General features: G+C 42.2%; 1 protein-coding gene across 4 annotated transcripts in view; it reads right to left on the bottom strand.

Annotated features, from left to right (window-relative positions):
* Positions 1-3315: 3315 nt before the first annotated feature.
* AP2A2 (adaptor related protein complex 2 subunit alpha 2) overlaps positions 3316-17323 on the bottom strand; it is a 74592-nt gene continuing 60584 nt past the window's right edge. For 2 of the 4 annotated variants that reach the window (XM_073658698.1, XM_073658700.1), the window contains 9 exons: positions 12804-12970; positions 12493-12570; positions 9817-9899; positions 6923-7012; positions 6200-6323; positions 5522-5638; positions 5309-5378; positions 4741-4875; positions 3316-3493 (listed from right to left, as the gene is read on the bottom strand). In XM_073658698.1, the coding sequence (XP_073514799.1) occupies positions 3416-3493; positions 4741-4875; positions 5309-5378; positions 5522-5638; positions 6200-6323; positions 6923-7012; positions 9817-9899; positions 12493-12570; positions 12804-12970 (942 nt within the window). In that variant the 3' untranslated portion in view covers positions 3316-3415. The remainder of the gene's footprint in view (positions 3494-4740; positions 4876-5308; positions 5379-5521; positions 5639-6199; positions 6324-6922; positions 7013-9816; positions 9900-12492; positions 12571-12803; positions 12971-17323) is intronic. The other 2 variants (XM_073658699.1, XM_073658701.1) reach the window with 1 other exon arrangement.

Genomic DNA, 17323 nt, shown 5'->3' with positions numbered 1-17323 from the left:
ATACAGAGGATAATTTTATATTACAAAAGGGATTTATGTAAGCTGGAAGCTTGGGCTGAGAAATGACAATTGACATTTAATGTAATGTAAGGATATACACTAGGGCAGAGGAAAGTAAAATGTATAATTATGTGTCTAAATGATAAAACACTGGGTAAAACTGCAACTGAAAGATATGGGAGGATGGCAGACTGAACTTCAGTGACCAATGCCAGGCAGCTCCTGCCAATGAATATAAAATCATAGGATGCATTAAAAGCGGCAGGGATGCTCATGACAAGAAGATAGTTTTGCCTCTATACAATTCAGCACAAAATTGTGCATAGTATTTTAAGGACAAAGCTGAACTAGAATGGATGCCGAGAAGGGAGACCAAGATTATTAAGGGAAAGGGTGGACTACAATATCAAGACAGGTTATTAAACTTTGGGTTATTCAGTTTGGAAAAATGATGGCTTAAATGAAATCTTAATACAGTGTACAACTATATGAGGGGACAGTACAGAGATCTTTCAAATGAGCTTTTTACACCTAGGCCTGAAATGATGACAAGGAGGCATCCTCTGTCTAGAGGAAAGGTTTAATCATAATCAGACGCAGATTTTTTACAGTAAGAGTAATGAGATTATGGAACTCTCATGTGATATTGTAATGGTTGGTTCACTACAAAAGTACAAGGAGGGCCTGGATGCCTTTCTTGAAAAATGGAATATTACACCTATTGGTACTTGATTCTGTGATGGGGCATTGAACAGAGAACTAGTCTGATTGCCGTATGTGGAGTTGGGAAGGAATTTTCCCAAAATATGGGGCAATTAACATGGGCCTCATATTACCTTCCTCTGGATAATGTTAAGTTATAGGATGAACTTGACGGACGTGCTTCTACCTTCAACCTTAAAAACTATGAAATGATGGAGTAAATATGAACACAATCTAAAATATTTATTCCATCATAAAATACATCGCACCATTCAGAAAGGACCTGACCCAATATTCATCACCTACACCACCATAACACGTGGTAGCCATGCCACACGCTGATGATCTAGTCCTCCAGGTACAATTATCTGGCTTATAGTAAAGATATTTTATATCCAGGCCTGTTACGGGCTTTGTTCTCATAGGCTGGAGGTATTCGGCACAATTGGCTACGACACACGTCATGTGGCCAAAGATTACTATGTGCCGTAGCTACAGGGCAGCTTAATGCAAGTTAGCGGGGTCCGATTGTAACGGCTAGGGTAACGCAACCGCGACGAGCAAAATGCAAAAAAGACATCTGGTTCTGACTTGCCTGTTGAGTGACCCTAGTCACTTGCATTACGATGCTATGTAATAGCAGCTCATAACGCCATTTCTTCCTTTCAAAATATTCCATCACCTGTGAGGGATGAAACTACGGCAACTCAGCCACGAAGGGTTAGACCATGTAAAATCAAGCAAGGCCACTGAGTAACAGAGAGCAGAAAAGTCAACACTCTGCTTACTCCATAACTACAGAACCCAAAGCTTCTTTGGTAATAACATTGGAAGAAAACAGTGCACCGGGAATGTCATGGCAGAGCAGCTGGATGCAAGTCTTACATCACCAAGCACAATCCCAAGTGTCAGATGGAGTGGTGTAAAGCCAGAGGAGTGAAAACGTGTTCTGTGGAGTAACAGATCACATCTGATCAACAAGTCTGGATTTGGTGAACGCCAGGAGAACATTACATGACTGACTGCATTGTGTGCATATATTGTTGTCTATCCTATGCTGGGACTTGTGGTGTTATAAAATGAGAGTAGTGTTAAAATGTGCATCGTTAGCTTTGTCTTCACTCTTCAGAATTTCCTCTTCTCCTCCTCTGACTTTACAGGGCAGAATAGGCCACGGACGCTCTGGTCGATGTGGTATTAGGGTAGGGAGAGTATCAATTTGGTAATTTTCAGATGAGAAATGAGGGGTATTGCCTATTAGGCACATAAAAGGGGACATTTTTTACTATGTAGGGCATAGAGGGGGTTATGACAGAAAGATGATGGCTACTAAAACCAGTAATCAGATTTTCTTATAACTTGTATGACAGCATTACCAGGGGCGGCGATGGATAGTTACCAACACTGGATGCTGGCAGCCTATCAAGCCCACACCACAGTAGATCCGCTCCTAGGTCTAGAAGTTAAAGGGCGCCTCTGTCCCAATGCTCCTGTCGATATTAGCACTAACAGGGAGGAAAGCAGACCTTAGCAGGTCTCTGCCTGTGCCACCAATTTTCCATAAGCAGCCAAGTCGTGCACAGTGCAGGGATCAAGCATCAGGACTTCCCCCTCTATGACTCCAAAGCACCTTCAAACCTCTGGTACCACTTACTCATCTAGTAAAAAAAAGTATTTCAGGAAATGATCATAGTGACAATACAGCCGTGTGATGCCAGGCTCAGGTTAGCCCACAAAAAGCTGGTTGAGGTCACCACCAGAACAAGGGTTCAGTGCCCACAACACAGTCCGTGAGCAGCAGCATAAGCTCAGCCCGGCCTGAGCGTGGCGTTTCGAATACAGCCAGCAGCAGTGATGAGTGGCCAGTCACTTACTTATGCCAGTAAGTTATCGGATAATTGCTGATAGGGCTCCAAGAAGTAATAGTATTGCTGAAGCCTGAGAATAAGAGGGGAGCAATCAGAAAGATTGCCGCAACAGAGGGCAGCATGAAGAACTGGTATGTACGGGTGTGCCCGCTGCCCCCTGTGCACAGTGATTCCTATTAGGACTAGCCCATGGACAGATGCAAGAGGAAAGTATTTTTTCACCCTTTGATTAATTCATACGCATCATCATAACCACTGATAAGGTCAGTACTAGTGGTCTTAAGTCTCCCAAAACTTCATGCATTAAGCAGATGCTTTGACCTGACCTAGGAGTTTCACGGAGATATTCACATGTTCCATTTTCTCTGCTATAGGGGCATATGTACTAAATGCAATAGGGTCTGAAAATTTGACAAGTATGGTCATATGCCAAATCACCATTAACACGTGGCCCGATACATTACATGCTGCTCTGGTGTGATTAAGGCAGTGAGCCCTGTAGTTATCGTGTCTCATATACAGTAAATCTCACTTATCTGCAAACCAAACCCACCAGATCCCTTACATTACACATGGTACTTATCACAATCTTCAGGACCTCAGGATGCACCCCTACTGCCTCAAGTTAGGTTCATAAGCTATGGTACTTGTAGGATTTGGGGTGCACTCAGGTGTACATGACACCATGACTTTACAAGGCCTGAAAGCCTAGGATGAGCATTTGGAACAAGAAGAACAATGCATACACAATGTGGAAGTAATATTTATTTTCACTGAGATGATAAGGACCTGGCAGTAAGGGACGATCACAAAGACAGGGATTTGGGGACCAGCACGATTTGGGTTTAAAACTGCTCAGCGAGCAGGTCACATAATCTCTGGGAGACTTCTTCTTTGCTTGTGCGGATGGTGAGCCGGTACATCTATGTCGGACAGAAAACACATTATAGAAAAAAAAAGTTAGAAAAATCCTCTGCAAGGAAAAAGGAAATGTTTAAACACATTAACAACTACTTGTCATTTTTGTATCCTCCCTTATTGCTATGTAAAAAAAAAAATCTAAAAAAACTTTTCTTCTACTGGTCAGATGTGTTTATAAGATAATCCCTTTCCATATGATTTGTAAGTTTATATGGACATCAGAAAGGGGATTCTCCAGCTCAGGACCCCCCAATATTAGCAGGAGCCACATAAAAGTGGAACTCTGTGCGGAGTTCTCAGTAAACATGTACTCCTGGTCATTCATTCGTGGCCGCCAACTTTCCCCAGCGGGGGCTTCGGAGGCTGGGCCCATGCCAAATACAGACGGGTCTCCTCTTCATTTTTAAAACGGAGTACTTCTGATGGTGCAATCAACTTAAAGAAAGCCTGCACCAGGTCAAAAATGGACAGTTTTTACTTTTCTTCCCCCTTCATATTCCTGCTGCTCCCAAGTATTCCAGGATTTTCTTTTCGGTTATTTCTTCTGCTGCCCAGAATATTCCAGGAATTTTTTTTATTTTTTATGCCTGCTGCTCGAGTATTTCAACATTTTTTATTATTATTATTATTCCTGCTGTTCCCTTGAATACTGCAGGATTTTTTCTTTTATTTCTTCTGCTCCTCAGAATATTCCAGGATTTTTTATTTTTTTTTTCTTCTTAAATTCCTGCTGCTTCCCCCCAAGTAATTAAGGATTTTTTTTCGTTATTCCTTCTGCTCTCCTAAATTTAAAAAAAAAAACACCCTTAAGTACTTGGGAGGAGAAGGAATAATAATAATAAAAAAACGAATACTCGGTTGGGCAGAAAAAAAAACGTTAAGTAGTCGAGGGGGCAGTGGGGAGAAAAAGAAAAAAACTTGAGATACTCAAGGGAGCAGAAAAAATACAAGAGAAAAATCCTGGAATACTCAGGGCAGTAGCAGTAATAATAGAAAAAAATCCTCCATAGGGTTTCAGAGAGACGGGCCCTTTTTATTTAGAGATCAATTTTGTACCCAAGCCCCCTAAGTGAGGACCTTAAAGATTGGCACTACAAAAAAGGTGGTGGGGTGTAAAGGAAATAAAAACAAAAGCAAAAACTGGACACCCTTGACGCCTGTCCTTTATAAAAAGCTCAGACTGCTCTCCCCAAACCACAGGATACGCTCAGTGTGACGATGTCTCCTACTATACACAGGTCATACATACCTGCGCCTGCATATTTGGTTCAAGGCGTAGCAGACATCCCACTTGTCGAGATTTTGCCTGAATAATCCCAGCTGCCACAAAATTGGATGGGTTTGGGTCAACGTTTTCTAAGACGGCAGGCCCAAAACCAATGAGCTAAAAAAAAAAGTATAAAAAAAAGTAACAGAGTGTAAATATTTCCCCCGAGTCTATGGATCTGTAGAACAAGCGAGAAATGCCTAAAAAAACAGTGCTGAAAAATACAGAAAAAAGATGAAAAGCTTTCAGTGATAGGACATCAGGAGGAGAACAGCGCCATCTGCAGGATCCTGCTGGCCAATACAAATTACAATCACTCTACAGTGTATACGTTTCTTTAAGCCTAGTCTTGACTTTACATTAGTACATGAAAAGTAACAGCATTAGCAAGAAGTCGGTTTTCCACATCTCCATTAATCAGCGGTTTACAAGGGGAAGCCCCAGGAGCAAGGTCCAATGCGGGTAACCCCATTAATGTCACCAAAAAGTACAGGAGCGTTCTTACAAATTACTAACATATAAAACATCATTTGTAGAATTCTTCACCCACCTTTGCTTTTACAATTTCGGCATCCATTGGATTTTTTGCCTTGAAAATATTCTGGACCTCTTGGTTAGGGCTGTTAAAAGTAAAACAAATAATATAAATTATAATATCTGTATAAAATATAATATAAATACACCATACCTATCTGAAGAAGAAATATCCACTAACCAACCATCTATTAACATGCAGAAATCGCAGCCTGGTAATGGCATTTACCTGCTGAGCTGCTTCCAGCGCTGGAAAAAGTCTTGTGCTTCCATATCAGTCGGCTGAAAGAACTTGTTCAGGGTTATAGGAAGCTTTACTGAGAAATTCTGTAACGCGCCTCCGTATCTAAAAGAGGAGAAATCACATACTTAGGAGAATGAATGCTTGTAAAGCAGGGGTGGGCAATTAATATTCCTGAGGGGCTACATGAGAGACTGACTGTTGCGGAGGCCAAACCAATAGGTTGAAATTAATTCTGCTCAACATTAATATATTATTTATAATTATTTTACATTAATATTAATTGCATCACTTAAGAGTGATCAGAAGTGAGCCCCCACATACACAGCATGCACCCTCCCATACACAGCATGCGCCCCCCCCCACATACACAGTGTGAGCACCCACAAGAAAAAAAAAAAAAAAACAACACATACTCCCCTCGCTCCGTTCCCCCGGCGCACCGACTTTCCACAAAGCCAATGTAATGACGTCATCGTGTCGGCTGTCTCAGTCGCACATGCTTATTGATGAAAGAAGGAGTCGGCGGCTCCCTCCTCCACCAATGTATTCACCGCTGTCTGCATCCTGAGGATGCAGATAACGGTAACATCAGCAAACAGCGGACAAAGGTAGCCAACACTGCATGAACTGTACTGAAAAATTAGATATGGTCATAGCTCTCACCTGAACTGAATGCTCAGAACAGGAGCCTCCACAAATTCCTGCAAACACTCGATATTGATCACCTGCTGCACCTGGGCCCCTCCGTCCACAGTGGGCTCCACTGGTTTAGACTGGAGGTTCAGACATGGACCCAATTGTCAAGGAGTAAATTATTACAAAGTGTGTGGGTGTAGGGGCATTTATCAAAATTAGTGCAAGTCTAGTGGAGAGGTGTCCATTATCAGATACACATTAATATCATAAAAATCTGAATCTTCTATATACTTTTTTCTAGAATGGTTGATACCCAATATATATTAAAAGGACAATGCCACAAAAATCCGACCTATCTACAGGATAAATGTGGGATCGTTGGGGGCCTCACTGATCCCTAGAACTGGAGGATGTAGATCCCAGTTCTTCCTTCACTACATAACCATAGGTGGATGGTGCGGTGTTCGAGAATGCACAGTGCTGCTTCAATCAATGTCTACTGGACTAATGAAGACAGGCGAGTGACAGTGACCAGAGCGGCGGCGGACCTCTTCCATTATAACGTCTTCTCACTGTAGATATACAAAGAGGAGGAATGGGGGGGGGGGCTCTGGACTTCCATTCATTCAGCGTCACAGTGATTAGACATTTTTCACCAATCCTGCATGAATTTCATGGGACAAACCCAACATAAGTTGATTTTGACAGCAAATGAACAAACGAACACTGTATATTACTCAAAAAGGATATTGGCCTTTAGCTCATCAGAACAAACGAGTGTCGGAGTGAAGTTCTGGAACTGGCTTGAGAGCTTGTTTCCATAGAAGATGAACATACGACCTGCGGAAAATAGAAGAGACATTCAGAATGAAGGGCTTCAAATATAAAATAAATAAATATAATATTATATATACACATATATATATATATATATATATATATATATATATATATATATATATATACACACACACACACACACACACACACACACACACACACACACACACACACACACACATACATACATACATATACACATACAGTACAGACCAAAAGTTTGGACACACCTTCTCATTTAAAGCTTTTTCTGTATTTTCACGACTATGAAAATTGTACATTCACACTGAAGGCATCAAAACTATGAATTAACACATGTGGAATTATATACTTAACAAAAAAGTGTGAAACAACTGAAAATAGGTCTTATATTCTAGGTTCTTCAAAGTAGCCACCTTTTGCTTTGATGACTGCTTTGCACACTCTTGGCATTCTTTTGATGAGCTTCAAGAGGTAGTCACCGGAAATGGTTTTCACTTCACAGGTGTGCCCTGTCAGGTTTAATAAGTGGGATTTCTTGCCTTATAAATGGGGTTGGGACCATCAGTTGTGTTGTGCAGAAGTCTGGTGGATACACAGCTGATAGACCTACTGAATAGACTGTTAGAATTTGTATTATGGCAAGAAAAAAGCAGCTAAGTAAAGAAAAACGAGTGGCCATCATTACTTTAAGAAATGAAGGTCAGTCAGTGCGAAAAATTGGGCAAACTTTGAAAGTGTCCCCAAGTGCAGTTGCAAAAACCATCAAGCGCTACAAAGAAACTGGCTCACATGAGGACCGTCCCAGGAAAGGAAGACCAAGAGTCACCTCTGCTTCTGAGGATAAGTTTATCCGAGTCACCAGCCTCAGAAATCGCAGGTTAACAGCAGCTCAGATTAGAGACCAGGTCAATGCCACACAGAGTTCTAGCAGCAGACACATCTCTTCATCAACTGTTAAGAGGAGACTTTGTGCAGCAGGCCTTCATGGTAAAATAGCTGCTAGGAAACCACTGCTAAGGACAGGCAACAAGCAGAAGAGACTTGTTTGGGCTAAAGAACACAAGGAATGGACATTAGACCAATGGAAATCTGTGCGTTGGTCTGATGAGTCCAAATTTGAGATCTTTGGTTCCAACCACCGTGTCTTTGTGCGACGCAGAAAAGGTGAACGGATGGACTCTACATGCCTGGTTCCCACCGTGAAGCATGGAGGAGGAGGTGTGATGGTGTGGGGGTGCTTTGATGGTGACACTGTTGGGGATTTATTCAAAATTGAAGGCATACTGAACCAGCATGGCTACCAGAGCATCTTGCAGCGGCATGCTATTCCATCCGGTTTGTGTTTAGTTGGACCATCATTTATTTTTCAACAGGACAAGGACCCCAAACACACCTCCAGGCTGTGTAAGGGCTATTTCACAAAGAAAGAGAGAGTGATGGGGTGCTACGCCAGATGACCTGGCTTCCACAGTCACCAGACCTGAACCCAATCGAGATGGTTTGGGGTGAGCTGGACCGCAGAGTGAAGGTAAAAGGGCCAGCAAGTGCTAAGCATCTCTGGGACCTCCTTCAAGATTGTTGGAAGACCATTTCTGGTGACTACCTCTTGAAGCTCATCAAGAGAATGCCAAGAGCATGCAAAGCAGTCATCAAAGCAAAAGGTGGCTACTTTGAAGAACCTAGAATATAAGACATATTTTCAGTTGTTTCACGCTTTTTTGTTAAGTATATAATTCCACATGTGTTAATTCATAGTTTTGATGCCTTCAGTGTGAATGTACAATTTTCATATTCATGAAAATACAGAAAAATCTTTAAATGAGGTGTGTCCAAACTTTTGGTCTGTACTGTGTGTGTATATATATATATATATATATATATATATATATATATATATATATATATATATATATACACACACACATACACTGTATACAACACACTAATTAGATAGAATATATATAGGAATAATGCGATGTTCTGCAGACTGATTTGCAGTCCTCCATTTCTCTCTAATGCGCAAATCATTTAGGATAGAAACGTTTTCAAACATCAACACTGCTGAGCTAAAGTCCATGTGGCCGACGGAGATCGCCCAGCGCTTGGTTACATCTAACAGCCCCAAAGACACTGATCGGAGAGGGGGGGTGCATGATCGACTGCCACATTATTCCAACTCCTCGAAAGGATTGTGCAGAAAGGAGGACCAGGGGGCTTCAGACCCCAGTCCTAATGATTAGTGAGGCCCCAGTGGTCAGATATTTATCACCTATCATACTGATAGAATGACACATGCTCCTTTGTGCAGTCACACAATGATGGCAGGACGACCATTTTCCTAAAACAATGCTAAATTGTACCTAATGTGAGGACCGAGGATATATGTGAGTGCATGCTGCGTGCTTCTGCTGAAATGTACAGTCATCCAATCCCTTAAAAAAAGAATTGTCAGCATGTTTCTGCCACCTGATCTGAGAGCAGCCTGATGTAGGCAAAGAAGATGAATCCAACAAAGTATCCCTTAGATTATTAGGTGCAACTGTCCTCACACAGAGTTTTTAGATTTAGCAATGAAGCAGAGGTGAGGAAGCTAACCCCGCCCACACCAGGCTCTGTCTATACAATGTCCATAGACAGCATGCTGCTCACCACAGAAGGGGGCGTGTCTGACGACTAGCATGCATGAACTGCTTTCAAAAACAATGACACAGAAAAACAGCATGTAGTGGTACCCACAATGTGGTTTTCACATTGAAGCAATTCTACTCTACGGAAGGCAACCGGCGAGAGATTACAGAAAAATATTATAATGAATTGCTCACCAAGATTTTGCCGGAATTCTGATTTTAAGCCAATCTGTAGCAGCTGATTCTCAAACAGGACGCCATTATTTTTGCAGATAAACCTAAAAATAAAAAAATATATATAAAATAAGCATTAGACTTTTTAAATAGAAAAGCCTCAAGTCATCAGATGACCCCCCAATGAAGATGAGAAATGCAGAGGAAAACCAGGCGAAATTTACTAAAGTGGGGCATAAACTCCACTAAATCCAGAAGAGCTTCTCCAGGTGGCACAAGCCCCTCCAGCAAGGTTGTATCTCCATGATTAGGACTGCAGCATCACAATACTGCCCATGGGGACCAAAGTCTTAGAGGGATCAACATACAATCCCTCATGCTGACCCAAACCGTACTTTAGTAAATCCACTCCAATATGCATTAAGATAAAAAAAAAAATGGGAAAAAGCTAATTTAATCAGAAGAGGTGAAAGTAAAGAATATACAGGAGAGCATTCCGAACTCAGCGGAGAATGGGGTGGACAGTCATCCCACGTTTTTTCCTTGATCGGTACGATCGCAGAAAGCAAACAGGTGGTTAAACAAAACCAATACTTTAATGCATGCAAAAAATTATCAGGTGGTCCAAGAAGAATGTGAGGCCCCCGATGTGCAGGGCTTGTTACATGGTTAGATGAGGCATTGTTGCATGTAACAGTTGCCTGGTTAAAGCAGCAGGGACTTCTCTGATCTAAGTGGCTTGCAAGGAAATGTACAGTATCTCTCTACAACTGTCCCATCAGTGTCTACATCACTGCTCCTGTATGTAGGACTCCTGCGTAAAGGGAACGTGCACCCTGCAATAATAGTCATAAATAAGTACATAGACGGATCACCGATGACTACTGCACGCTACAGGAGGAGGACGTCTTGCTGCATTCACTGTCCCGATACCACAATCCAGTTACCGTCATAACCGATCGAAACAAAAAAAAGAAACACCACACAAAGCGTTCGCTAAGGCCGTGTTCAGACAAATATACTTTTGGCCAACGTGCAGACTGTGTGCACAATGGCCTGCAAACCTTGGCACATTGACCAATGTAAGTTAATGTGCTGATTTTCAGTCTACGTGGAAAACAAAATCCTTACATGCACTAGTCGTCCTGTCCACTTTGCTGAAGAGACGGTGCCAGTTTCAATAGCAAAAGCTTGTGCGCCCATCATTCATGCAGAAACAACTGGCCTGTGACTTGCCATGTATGTCTGAAAAAAGCCCAAAAAAACCTGGAAAGGAATGGGTTGACCTGTGCTGCATTGAAGAACATTGAGAAGACCGGAATCCAAACAGATGCGGTTTATTAGTCAACGCGTTTCGAAGTATACAACTTCATCAGGACAAATCACGGTGGTTTGTCCTGATGAAGAACTTTTATACTTCAAAATGTATTGACTAATAAAAAGCATCTCTTTAGATTCCGGTCATCTCATCGCTCTACAACAACAGGGCAGGTTAACCCATTCCTTTCCAGTTTCTTTTGATTCCTTACTCGTGGGTCTGCATGGTAAAGGATGATCGTGCATCGCACAAAAATAATGCTTTGTTGATTTTTTTTTTCAGCAGTGAGGATGCAATTTGGTAAAATCAGATCCACTTTGCTGCTACTGCAATAAGCTGAGGACTTGTTGCATGGAAAATCTCAAGTGCACCCACCACATGTGAACGTACCTTACAGGCCCCCACTGATCCTATGAACAGCTTGTCCCAGCAACAATAGCCCTTTAAGGTAAACTTTGCTCCGTCTGTATGTGATCTGCCATTGAAACTACATAACTTTTAGATACCAGCGCAGTATAGAAGCAGTGGTGGCCCTGACTAGCCCATAGATCAAACCCACATGTGCCCGCTAGCAGTAATGCACCAGGTCAGGAGGGCATTGCTTGTATAAATCTGACCACGAAAAGACAGAGGCAATATGTATTCTGCAGAGAACATAATACACAATTCACAATTATATTTTTTGAGCCCTTCGGTGTAAATACACATTTTTATGACAAAACAGCAGGCGGCGAGGTGTGAAACGCGCGTCGAGGTGTGCAGCATTTGGTCTTCCTCTGTCCATTATGGCCACAGGTAATCACCTATTATAGGATTATTATATTACAACTATTATAGTGACATACAATATACTTATGTGGCCTCTATATAGATGGTGGCTATTTTAGCAGTTACCCCATTTATTCCTTGATAGTTCATATGGACTAGAGATTTTATACTTTTGGGATTGCCTAGGGATGTATGCATTATCGGCAATATGGCACCCATATCTATATACTATTGCTGTCTTCCATGTTTCTGTATTGCAGTCTATAATATACTATGTTGTGATTTTATGATAACAGCCATTCAGTTATCGTTTTATGTATTCTATATTTCAATAAAAATGTCTGATCTTTTTGTATATACTTGGATCATAGTGCTCCTTCATTTTTCTCTACAAGTGTATTCAAGACAGAGGCAATGTCTGTATGCTACAGAGAACATAATACACAATTCACAATTAAGCGCTTTGATCCTTTCGGTGTAAATACACATTTTTATGCCTCTGCTGCTTTAATACGACAGACACCTAAAATGAGGAGGCCAGACTTCAGCAGGGAAAGAGGAATGGCAAAAGAAACCAGATGGGTCTTTCTGATCAGGGTGAGTGTGCTTACTTGTAGAAGAAATCGTCCGCCTCCTGAACAGAAGGGTCTGGCTCCCCAGATGCCCCTTCTGTGAACGCTGGGGCATCGCTGCATCAGGCATCGGAGGCAAAAAAGAAAACCAAGGGGAAAAGAGGCAGCAACACGGAGTACCATTAGTTCCCCTATTCCCAGAACTTATATCTAGCCAACAACATCCAGATTTAAGAATCATATGGAGCCATTAATGCTGTTAATTTCTGGGGGCAACGAAAAGTTATTCAAGAGCATCATGTTGAGGTCTCCATTACATTCAGTGCTTTTCCTTACACACAATACTTTACCTTTCAAAGTTCTCTTCTTGCCCTGTAGAAACTGCATCAGCAGAAAGTGCTGAATCTGCAAAGACATCCACAAGAAGACCACCGGATGTGGCAGCAGGGGGAGCACCGGGGCTGGATGTGGAGGGAGCTCCCAGGCCTAGGAGGTCCGCAGAAGGAGAAGGAGTGGACTGAGGAAACAAAAAACGAGAAATAGGAATGCTGAAATGCAGAGAGAACAAGCCATGCTGGGTTAGAACCAATAACCCATGCAGTGTTATTAGGCACAATACAAACCTATACCCCCATTGGTACATACAGGATATTTAAATCAGGCATTCCACCCCCTAAAACATAAGTGTCCATAGGGTAACGTTAGCCTGGTACTGTGAAAAACACTACTGCTTTTGGACTCAGTGTGACCAGTATAGTCAATGCACTGCAAAAACATGCAGTACGAAATAACATAGTAAACTACAGTATATTACTACTATTAATAATAATGGTATTCTTCTGTAATTAAATTGCTTTAGTTAGACAGCATGAACATAAGCAAGTTTGCAGACGAACTTGCTTTTTCCATCTGCTGTCATTCTCCTGCTGTGAAAGATTTCATCCTTCATAGTGTACAGCTGGTTTCCATGGTGATTGGCCACCAGGGCCTGGCTGAGAATACGCAGTAGTTACCATTCAGTAGAGGTGTGAACTCTTAACATACCAGTCAGCTCTCTCCAGCCTATTTAGTTCATACAGCAGTTAGGCTATGTTCACACATTGCTTTTTTTCTGCAGCAAAACCTGATCTCTTCGCAGGAGGTTTGCTCAGGATTTTTCTTGCATTTTTGCTTGTTTTTTTGGTGTGCTATTTTCTCTGTCCTTTTGTCTATTTTATGCATATACATAAAGTTCAGTTTAAAGAAAAAAAAACTCATTTGGCACAAAGACCGCAGAAAAACCTGGCACCTGCGTTTTTTTCACCACTCATTACTTCTAAAGGGTGAAAAAACACTGAAAGAAGTGACATGCTCCATTCTGCAAAAAAACAAGCAAAGCATAAAATACTGATAAAAAAAAAAAAAAAAACATGTGTGCATGAGATTTCTGGAATCTCAGACTTTGCTGGTACAGTAAAACTCAGCTGAAAATTTGCATTAAAAAACACACTCAAAAGACGAAATGTGCGAACATAGCCTTGGTTGCTCACCTCCCTCCCAGGTTATAAATTTTTCAAAATCACCAGCCCTCACCATCGGATGCTTCCAAAACAGCTCTCCTAATCAGGGCTCTCACTGTCCAGAGCAGTGTGCTTGTTCAAATGCCCTGTTATCTTTATATGTAAATACAGTGACTGCAGTGAAAACTCCAGAACAACCCACTGATTGCTGAATGTGTTAAGCCCCCGTCTCACATAGCGAGATCGCTGCAGAGTCACGGTTTTGGTGACGCAACAGCGACCTCACCAGCGATGTCGCTATGTGTGACACTTTGCAGCGATCAGGCCCCTGCTGTGAGGTCGCTGATCGCTGCAAAATGTCCTGGACCATTTTTTTGTCTTTGCCCTCCCGCTGGTCAGCACACATCGCTGTGTGTGACCAGCAATCAGGCTGGTAACCATGATAAACAGCGGGTTACTAGGGGCCCACGCGCACTTAGTAACCCGCTGTTTATCATGGTTACCACTCTTCTACAGTGAGCGGTAACCTCCCGCTCACCGTAGCAGAGAGGTAACCATGATAAACAGCGGGTTACTAGGTGCGCGTGTGCCCCTAGTAACCCGCTGTTTATCATGGTTACCAGCCTGCTCCTGCTTCAGCAGGCTGGTAACCAGGAGCAGGACATTGTGGAAAGATTCTTTCCACGATGTCGCTGCTCCCCTGATCGCTGGTGAGCCTGCCTGTTTGACAGCTCACCAGCGATTACATAGCGACGCAGCAACGATCCCTGACAGGTCGTATCGTTGTCGGGATCGCTGTAGCGTCGCTAAGTGTGACGGGGCCTTTACAGCAAAACTTACGCTGATCTTTGTAGTTCTACTAATGCTAATGACCAGAACGATCACTCTAGGGAGAGAGTCCACCCCGCTAGAAACCAGAAAGTAAGGAACCTGTAGAGTCACGAGCTGCTCAAGAAACAATTGAGAATAACCCCTCTAAAGCAATACCATATTTATGGGTGAGTGACACCACTGTACCGCATCCATAATAGCCATCCATTTAATGGGAACCCATCATCAGTTCACCTAAGGCCTCCAAACTGCCACCAATACCATACAGAGTCCTATCACTGTGTTTTAATCTGGTATAAAACTCTGGATCTATAACTGGCAAAACACTTGCTTCACAGCTCATGATATGCTAATTAGCTAGAACTAGTCCAGGGAGGCATATAGTTCCCAGGAATAGTCCTGGCCTAAATTAACAGCTTTAGTGCAGGATGTTGTGTGCCTGCTCAAGATGAAGTCGATGCTATGATAGAGCACAGTGAGGAAGATGTCAATCACGTCATGTGGGTAGGACTACAGCACCCAAGGCTGGGACTATTATGGGGAAACAGATGACACCTATGTTTGATCTGTTTACTGAAGTTTTATCTTTTACCGATTATAGAAATAGATGTTTGCACAGAACCAAAGAAAAAAGTGACAAACATAATAGAAAGCAACTTGTAAGATTAATGTAACATTAAGTGTAATATAATTGTAGTATAAGATCACTGTCCCTGGAATAATGTGGACTGCGCCAAGTCATGTAATTGCGTATAGCATGAAAAATGTATGCAGGCCCCATAGGGCATCATTTATAAGACACATCTCTCACTGATAGAAAACATGGGCAAACATCCTGAATAGAATGTTTAGTAACTATGAAATGATTGTAGTAAGAGGGGAGTGTGGTAACCACTGAAAATAAAGCAGGGTGTAGAAGTGACTGGAAATGGGGGAAAATAATAGGGAATGGGGAAAAGTGGGTGAGGAGAGAAAAAGAAGTGGGTGATGGAGAGCAAGCATGGTGGGGGAGAGGATTCACTAAGACTTCAATCAAACATGCAGCGATTAATGGACTACAGACACATCAATGGAAAAGCCAGACTAGTCACACTGTGTGCGGAGAGCAGTGGGGGCCATCACACTGTGTGCGGAGAGCAGTGGGGGCCATCACACTGTGTGCGGAGAGCAGTGGGGGCCATCACACTGTGTGCGGAGAGCAGTGGGGGCCATCACACTGTGTGCGGAGAGCAGTGGGGGCCATCACACTGTGTGCGGAGAGCAGTGGGGGCCATCACACTGTGTGCGGAGAGCAGTGGGGGCCATCACACTGTGTTAGGGAAATTATACTGTGTTGATCAAGGTACTTTAATACTTCACAGCTTTCTTTGTATAAGTGTGCATACAGAGAAAGAGGTCAATCATGGATAGGACCGACCACTGGACCGAAAACTCTAGAAAGAGGAGGGGAACAAATTATGAAACCACAGATTAGGCCACGTTCACATGCGCAGTATTTGGTCAGTATTTTATATCAGTATTTGTAAGCCAAAACCAGGAGTGGGTGATAAATACAGAAGTGGTGACGTGTTTCTATTATACTTCTCCTCTGATTGTTCCACTCCTGATTTTGGCTTACACATACTGATGTAAAAACACTGCCCAAATACTCAACGTGTGACTGTGGCCTCATACTGAGACTTTTCTCACAAAACTATATATCAACATACTCAGATCCACCAGTTCTAGAACATGGTGCCTGCAGATTGGATGGCATTTTCGTGGTGACAGGTTCTCTTTAAAGAGTACATTTTATTTTTATTTTTTTTTAAATACAATTTTGTCCAGCATTGAAAGTTACGAAATTTTGCAAATCACTTTAGAGGATTTGTCTTCATTCTTGTAAAAAGAAATTACATGTAAGTGACTTCCAAACCCCTGCTTTTCTTCCAGTCTATTTCCGGCCTTTAGTTGCATGGCTATTACAACACACTCATTTGGAGTACAGATGATGGCAGTGATGGGTCAGCACCAATCTCCTCACCTGAGTGTTTTACTAATCAGAACAATCTCATATAGCAGCTTATCCCCAGAGCTCGTGAGAAACAGGTGCTGAGCTGAACCTTTCATCACCAGCATCAGTACTCCGGATGAGTACATTCTGCTATCAATGCAGCTGAAGGCAGGCAAATTGACTGGGGAAAAGCTGGATCTCGGAAGCCATTTACATGCACTTTTTTTTTTTACAGGATTGAAAAACTCCTAATAAATGTTTCCATTCTAAATAAAAGAAAGAGTACAAGTCATGTACTTCAGCTTAACTTATGTTATGGATTTTGAAATGGCAAGAGAAATGGCAGCAAGCTGGTAGTGACTGGGGGCGGGCTGAAACTTGGCTACTGAAGATGTGGAACTTAATTACAGGAAGGTATTACACTCCGTTTTGTTTTTTTTTGTATTCCCTAAACGTGTGTAAACATTAGTGTCCGTGTGATAGTATATTCACCTATCGCTATATTCTCCTCCTTGGCAGAAGCTTCAATGCAAAACGCGCATCAGGG

This window comes from Phyllobates terribilis, unplaced genomic scaffold (assembly GCF_046119375.1).
Source record: "Phyllobates terribilis strain yellow unplaced genomic scaffold, ASM4611937v1 Scaffold_13__5_contigs__length_258822181, whole genome shotgun sequence".
Classification (NCBI taxonomy): Eukaryota; Metazoa; Chordata; class Amphibia; order Anura; family Dendrobatidae; genus Phyllobates; species Phyllobates terribilis.
This window is presented reverse-complemented; position numbering and strand designations above follow the sequence as displayed.